The sequence below is a fragment of the Medicago sativa genome, chromosome 7, assembly GCF_051527215.1.
Source record: "Medicago sativa cultivar Bolivia chromosome 7, Bolivia_mono, whole genome shotgun sequence".
NCBI classification, from domain to species: domain Eukaryota; kingdom Viridiplantae; phylum Streptophyta; class Magnoliopsida; order Fabales; family Fabaceae; genus Medicago; species Medicago sativa.
Window position 1 is genome coordinate 104,594,154 of NC_140755.1, and position 8,588 is coordinate 104,602,741.

The 8,588-nt window shown below is 31.8% G+C and overlaps 1 protein-coding gene across 1 annotated transcript; it reads left to right on the forward strand.

The window, feature by feature from the left end:
- The first annotated feature begins 2,504 nt into the window (after window positions 1-2,504).
- Window positions 2,505-5,335, forward strand: LOC146911726 (subtilisin-like protease SBT3). Its single transcript, XM_085726867.1, has 3 exons — window positions 2,505-3,295; window positions 3,439-3,704; window positions 3,865-5,335. Exons 1-3 carry the CDS (start codon window positions 2,548-2,550, stop codon window positions 5,149-5,151), a joined length of 2,301 nt encoding a protein of 766 aa, XP_085582993.1. The 5' UTR covers window positions 2,505-2,547; the 3' UTR covers window positions 5,152-5,335.
- Window positions 5,336-8,588: the final 3,253 nt, after the last annotated feature.

Consider the following 8,588-nt stretch of genomic DNA (forward strand, 5'->3'; position numbering starts at 1 on the left):
TTGGCAATATTTGACTTTAATTTTAACTACTTTTAAAATGAAACATATAATTGAACTCTTAAATATTATGTTAAAACTTTGAATTTAATTTGTTCTATATGTTAAAAAAATTACACATGCATTCCATCAAATAACATGTAGATATTTTAGGATCTTTTTTCAACAATATATCTTAGGAACTTTTTTTTTTGGTAGTGAATATATCTTAGGAACTTATAACTTGAAAAGATGACATTATAATGTGATTAAATTGCATATGTAGTAATTTTTTTTAAATATATAAACAAATTTGATATTTTAAGTTTCCAAAACATATTTTGAAAATAAATTCACCAAACAAGTTTTTTCATTTTCACTTTCCCAAAACAGTTTTTGAAAATAGAATTATCAAACAACTTTTTGTTTTTCTTTCTTAAAAAGAGTTTTTTTAAAACTGATTTAAAAAAGAGTATTTGAAAATTAAAAAACAAAAACTCAACCAAACAAGCCCGATTAAGAAAAGAATGATTGAGATCGCATGACTGTGTGGTTATCTCCAATGCTGGAAATTCAGGTCCAACATTCTTGGTCCAATATATATACCTCACTTTCATCTATCTTACAAAGTGGAGCTCCACTAACTTGCAGAACAATTTTTTGACAAGAACTTGTAGAACAATAGTCACCTCTATATTAGGGTTCACAGAATAATGTAAAAAAGGTGAAATTCTGCTATTGATATTAGGTTTTTATATTGATTTAACTCATTCTTACAAATTTTATTTTAGTCTGTTTAACACTATTGAACTTGATGTGTGGATATGAACGGTAGATAACCTATTGATAGACTCTATTTTCATACTATTAAGTTTTTACATTGAACTTAATCTATCATTACAAAACCTACATTGTAAGATGAGTAATGTCACTCTTTATAAAATTATTTTAGACTTTATTCCTATTTTATGTGAGATTTTTTATTTTTTTTTTCAATAGATCACTTCATGCCCAACACTATGGAACTTAGTACCTGAATATACATGGTAGATGGCATAGCCAATAGACTTTGATTTAATATAAGAAATGTATATTTGGTTTAACTCATCTTACAAAATCAATTTTGTAAGCTGAATTTTGTCCCTCTTTGAATTATTGACATGTCTAAAATAATGCAAACTACTCCCTCCGGTCACATTTATAAGCAAAAAAACACTTTTTAGATTCATTCAATGCTTAATGTATTTGGTCAATATAGAGACCAAATACATTATGTATTCAATGAACCTAAAAAGTACATTTTTGCTTATAAATGTGACCGGAAGGAGTATAACTTAATGAATTATTATCATTAATAACATTACTTAATGATGTCAAATCGTGATCCGTATAATGTGTGTACTCAAGACTCAAGAGTGATTGTGTCAAAAAAAAAAAAAGGACTCAAGAGTGATGAGTTTCACTTTAATTTTCATTTTGAAAACCACGCATTTTAATTTAATTCTAAAATTATCCTTTCAAAAAAGAATATTAATTCTAAAATTATCAAAATTTCACGAGTTTAATGATCATACACATATAGTGTACTTTTTTTTTTTTGTATTCATAACAAAAGGCAGTGTAAATTTTATACTAATTAAACTCAAATTTAATTTATATTTCCTCTAATTAACGTTTGTACATATTCTTGTGTTGTTTCTCTTCATCTGCTGTATTTTTCCTTTTCTGTTTGATCATCTGATGGCCCAGACCAACAACGACGTTAAAGTTTGGAATCAATGTTGGATAATCCTTGCCAAAAAAAAGTTGTCCAAAATGGGACCAAAATGGTAATTCGCAACATGGCTACATGTGTTTGGCTCTCCTAGAAAAATACCTTCAGACACAAGTTGCAAAGATGGTGAGGTCATACAACGTCGGACCAAGTTTAATAAGGTGAATTGGTTGACTAATTCATACAAAACTTTACTCCGACTTTAAATAGGTCTTCTCTAATGGTGGGATTGTACCACCCAAATTAGTTAGTCTTTGGGTCGAATACTGAATTTTAAAAAAATAATTTAAATTTGTATTTTTGTTTGAAATTGTTAGGCTTAGAAAAATTATTCTTCAAAATTGTAAAATGATAATTTAGTGCATTAAATTATAAAACATTTGGTAATTTAGTCTCTCCCTTAAAATACATTTTTACCTTAAAATACATTTTTAACAAGTTATTCATCAAAATCAATGAACGATCTACCCATCTTGTTTTGTACACTGTCTCTTGGTGAATCGATACAAATATAGAACTTCTAAAATTGTGTGTTTTTTTGCTGGAATTTCTTTCTAAAATTGTGTTGTTAATTTTGAAATAACGGACTAAAACTAAAATGATTACTATCATCCTTCAATTTGAAGAACTAAATTGTCATTTTGTAAGTCAAATTTTGAGGATTAAAATGTTGATTTAGTTGGCCTTTTACCTCTTGGATCTTAATCAACTCATGAATCTCTATTTAAGCCTCCATGGTTTCAACACTTTGCTTGTGCACTAAAGCCATACCAAATATTGATCATCTATACTCCACCATGGCTTCACATATTCATCACTATCTACTATTATCCTTTATCATAATCCTTCACCTCTTTTCATCTACATTGTGTGATCAAAACTCCAACAACTATATTATTCACATGAACTTATCAGCCATGCCCAAACCCTTCTCAAGTCAACAAAGTTGGTACTTAGCCACCCTTTCCTCACTACTTGACAATATTACTTCTAACAACGACCAGTTGAACCATATTTTTTCTTCAAAACTCACATATACCTACACTAATGTCATGAATGGTTTCAGTGCAAGTTTGTCTCCTTTAGAGCTTGAAGCTCTGAAAACCATTCCCGGATATATTTCATCCATAAGAGATTTACCTATCAAACCAGACACAACACACTCACCTCACTTCATTGGCCTCAATCCTATTTTCGGAACATGGCCTTCAACACAATATGGAAAAAACGTCATCATTGGTTTAATAGACAGTGGAATTTGGCCAGAAAGTGAAAGCTTCAAAGATGATGAGATGCCTAATATCCCTTCAAGATGGAAAGGCAAGTGTGAAAATGGTACTCAATTTGATCCGTCATTGTGCAACAAAAAACTCATAGGAGCTCGATTCTTTAACAAAGGATTACTAGCAAATAATCCTAACATCACTATAACCATGAACTCCACACGTGACATAGACGGTCATGGTACTCACACTACAACCACTGCTGCTGGAAGTAAAGTTGAGGGTGCATCCTACTTCGGCTATGCCTCTGGATCAGCCATAGGTATCACTAAAATATCTCACTTATTGTTAACTTGATCAAATCAACAACGAATACTAGAGATTTTTATTTATAATACATACATATGAAAATAAAGAAGATAACAAATATTACTAACTATTAACCAAATTTATATCTAATAATAGGCATGGCTCCACATGCTCATGTATCCATGTACAAGGTGTTGTGGAAAGAAGGAGCATATGCATCTGATACAATAGCTGCAATTGATAGTGCAATATCAGATGGTGTAGATGTTCTTTCATTATCATTGGGTTTTGACGAGGCACCTTTGTATGAAGACCCTGTAGCTATAGCCACATTTGCAGCCATGGAGAAAAACATTTTTGTGTCTACATCTGCAGGGAACAGAGGACCAGTGCTTGAAACTCTCCACAATGGAACACCATGGGTAATATTACTTACTGCAATATCTCATTTATTCATAGCTTAATCAATCAATATATAATAAATACAAAAGACATTGTTTATACATAAGAAATGATTGGTCCATATGAAAGTGAAGTAGATAGCAAGAATAATTAACATAACTCACCCTTTATCACTAATAGGTAATAACAGTTGCTGCTGGCACAATGGATCGTGAATTTCATGGGGATTTAACACTTGGAAATGGAGCCAAAGTCACTGGTTTGTCTCTCTATCCGGGGAACTTTTCTTCAGGCAAGGTCCCAATGGTTTTCCTGAGCTCATGTGATAATTTGAAAGAACTCATCAGAGCGAGAAACAAGATCGTGGTGTGTGAAGACAAGAACCGAACACTTGCTACTCAAGTGGATAACTTGGACAGAATAAAAGTTGTTGCGGGTGTTTTCATATCAAATAGTTCTGAGGATATAACATATTACATTCAAACTAAGTTTCCATCTATTTTTTTGAATCCAATTAATGGAGAACTTATCAAGGATTTCATCAAGTGCAACACTAATCCAAAAGCAAGCATGACATTTAATAAAACTGTTTTAGGTACAAAACCAGCACCAAGTGTGGATAGTTATAGCTCAAGAGGACCATCACATAGTTGTCCATTTGTATTGAAACCAGACATCACAGCACCAGGAACACTAATCTTAGCTTCATGGCCTCAAAATGTTCCAGCAACAGAGCTGCAATACCAGAACAGTCTCTTCAGCAACTTCAACCTGTTAAGTGGAACATCAATGTCATGTCCACACGTTGCAGGTGTAGCAGCACTTTTAAAAGAAATGCACCCTTGTTGGAGCCCAGCAGCCATTAGATCGGCTATGATGACAACGTCAGACATGTTAGACAACACAAAAGAACTCATCACAGACATTGGTAATGGTTACAAACCAGCTTCGCCTTTAGCTTTGGGAGCCGGACATATCAATCCCAATAGAGCACTTGATCCTGGACTTGTTTATGATGCAGGAAAACAAGATTATGTGAATCTTCTATGTGCATTAAACTTCACTCAGAAGAATATCACGGCCATCACGAGATCATCTTTTAACAATTGTTCTAACCCTTCTTTGGACCTTAATTACCCTTCTTTTATTGCCTTTTCCAATAATGCTAGTATTAAATCAAAGGTGATTACACAAGAATTTCAAAGAACAGTAACCAATGTTGGAGAGGAACCAACAATCTACGTAGCCAACATTACACCTATTGAAGGGTTCCATGTTAGTGTTGTGCCAAACAAGTTGGTGTTTAAGGAGAAAAATGAAAAGGTGGCATACAAGTTGAGGATAGAAGGTCCCAAAATGGAGCAAAATAAAGTAGTTTTTGGGTATCTCACTTGGACAGACTCGAAACACAATGTTAGAAGTCCCATTGTGGTGACTAGCCTCAACTCAGAATTAACACCCCCATAGAGCTTAAAGTGTTTCCTTGAATATTAATGATTGCTTAGGTTAGGATGAGGTACCAATCCTTGATTTCTTTTTTCTCAATAATAAGTAAGTTCCGTCATTACCAGATCATTACTTGATATTCGGTGACTCCAAGTTGTTAAGTTTGGGTATAATATTTTTAGTATACATTATTGCCTTTCACTTTTAATGTCTAGTTTTAAATGTAACTCGACTTTGGTTGCTTAGGCAAAGTCTCATGTCCAAACCGTACGAATTTAAAAAATACAGTTGGAGGGGAGACGCCATAAAAAACGACGAGCCAAATTCATCATAAATAAACAAATAAATGATTGATGTATATACAAATGCATAAGAATTCATGAGCGGTTAAAATATGACCACCTATTGATTTTTTTTATTTTAGTGATTACTCACTTAGAGAAGTTAAATTCATGTAAGGTAGGTGTGAATTTCTGCTTCTAGTTTATGTGTCAAACCTTAAAATCTCACCCTTTGACGTTAAAATAACCGTGACCTACTTGTCAAGTGCTAAAATAACCGTGACCTACTTGTCAAGTGCTACAAAATACATATATCAAATCTTCCTACTTGAGTTCAAATTTGAGCAGGGGTGTACAAGAGACATCTTAAATCGGGTTTGGTAGACCTAAACCCGACCCTAATATTAGGCTGCACCAATTATTTAGATCCAAATCTAACCTTGAATCCGATTGAACTCAAAGTGATACGAGTTCAATAATGATGGATCGATACAAAGATAAAATGATTCTTCGCTGTTTAAGATTTTGGTCATGAGTCTATTTTACTTACATTTCATATTTTCTTCGCATCACTCTTTTTCCTTTGTCGTGATTTTATACCATTGAATTTTTCAGGTAACCTTTTCAACGAAACAATTGTTGATAGTTAGATTGATTGTCTCCTTAGGTTTTGGCCTAGTCCCCACACACTCTTATGTTCTTTTTATTTTAATATATGTATCAAAGTGTTGCAAATGCAAAAATTTTGGGATACCAACTTAGTTGGGATATCACGCCTTTACACTCTATTTTTTTAAAAAAAAAATAGTACTTGAGTAACTACATGCATTTTATTATCGACTTACATTAAAATATCATAATGAAACATAGAAATATCATGATAAAAAAAACAATAAAATAATTTCAAATACACCTATTCCAAACTCCCTTATCAAATCTCGTGTAACTAAGGATGACAAAAAAAAAACCGTACCGTAAGTATTCACGCATAAAATTCACCACATGCTCATATCGGGTAGTTTAACAGATATTTGTAGGTAACATAAATAGATATTTAAACTAGGGGCTCTTACCTTGCATCCACCTAAAAATATTAAGGTACAAGTTAACAAGCTGCACCTACTTGTACTTTACTAAAACACCATTTTGTCTCTATTAAACTTTATTTTAATTAAAAGAACATTTTTGTAAATATATAAATAATATTTGTTTATAATAGAAAAACATGGGTGTTTTGGTAAATAACTAGTAGGTGCAAGTTAACAAGCTGCACCTACTTGTACTTTACTAAAACACTCTTTTGTCTCTATTAAACTTTATTTTAATTAAAAGGACATTTTTGTAAATAGCATAAATAATATTTGTTTATAATAGAAAAACATGGGTGTTTTGGTAAATAACTAGCAGGTGCAGCTTGTTAACTTACACCTTAGTGTTTTTAGGTGGGTGCAAGTTAACAGCCTCCTTTAAACTATTCGTTATTCAATGGATACATATGTGAATTTAATGGTATCCATATCCGTGAGTATCCATACTCGTTAATAAATTAACTGAGTTACTTAAATATCCTTGGTTAAATGTAAAGTTAGCCTTTCAAGTTGGTAAGAGAAAAACTATATCCTTTGTGAAAGGTTTGGAAGTTTTTTATGATATTGCACAATTGTTCTCTGGTACCAAAGTATCCAACTACAAAGAACTTTGTTTATGCTTTTGTTAAATAAAGGGTTAAATATGTTTTTAGTCCCTATAAAATTGAGACCTTTTAAGTTTAGTCATTACTTAATTTTAATAGTTATTTTAGTCCCTATAAAAAATTTCTGCACTCAATATTAGTCTTTACTCAATTGAAATTTGTTTAATTTATGCTTAAACGCTTAAGTTTTTCAACATTTTTTTGCAGACGTGTTAAAAACATTATTAAAAGTTCCTCCGTAAAAAATTATAGCAAAAAATTGATTTCTATTTCCATATTTTTGTTACTTTTATTTTGAACTTTTGTCATTTAAAAAATTCATATTTAATTCATTTCATGTTACAAAATTCTAGATTTTAGTAAATGAACTTTTCATAGTGCTCTAAATTTGTCTAAAAAAATTCGTTAAAAAATTTAAGAGTTTAAAGATGGACACCCCTAATATGGGCCCATATTTTTAAGGTCCAGCTATGGACCCTTTTATCTTACCTGCTACTACCAGTTTCTAAAAAGAAAAAAAAAATATATTTAATCATTGGTAAAGTGCCCCGAACAAATATTCTTGGCGAAGTGAGTATTAAGGTGTGGTTTTTCTCAACCAAAAAATTTCAAAGAATGCCGATCTCACTCTCACCCCCAAATTCCATGAGAAGATTAACAAACCCCAAATCTCGGTATCAACATATTTGTTGGATGAAGCGCTAATCTGCAAATTAATTTCATCTCGTTCAAAAATTCTAAATTTATTTGCACTAAACAACTTATTGTGTGAGCGCATCCGGGAGTGAACCAACAGAAGGGGAAGAGCTTTTTCACCTCAAATCAAGTCCTCTTCATCAATTCAAAGTCCAAAGCTGCATACCATGCTTTTGCTAGTAGTAACAAAATATTTTGTGCCAACTTTGTTGCTGCCATGACCAAACTGGGTCAAGCTGGTGTCAAGAATTCAATTCGTAGATTAATGGTGACAAATTATATTAACGGAGTACATTTTATGTAAACAAATTTTCTTGTTTTTCTTAAAATAATAAGCACCGATGGTAGTTAATTTCTTTCATAGATCCCATGATTTCTCATTTTTTTTGGGGTGTGGAGATGAAGGTGGATAAGACATACAAGAAGAAGAAGGAAGGAGTCGATGAACTAAGAGAGTGATAGAAGGGCATAAAAGTAATCATATATACTGTATTTTTAAAAAAAATTACTATGTGGGACCATGAAAAAATATTGAAACCTGCTATAAAAGGTCAATTAAAGGGGACCATTGGTGGACCTTTAAAATTAAGGACCATATTAGGGGCTTTCATATTCAACACTTGAGAAAATATGCACATATCAAGCATCTCTTTTTAACATAATAACATTGATTTTTCTTTAAGAAATCAAATAAAAATTAATTAATAATAGAGAGAAATTGATGCTCAGAAACAAAAAAAAAATACAAATCAAAGAGAAAAATTGAATAATAAAAATAATAATATGGA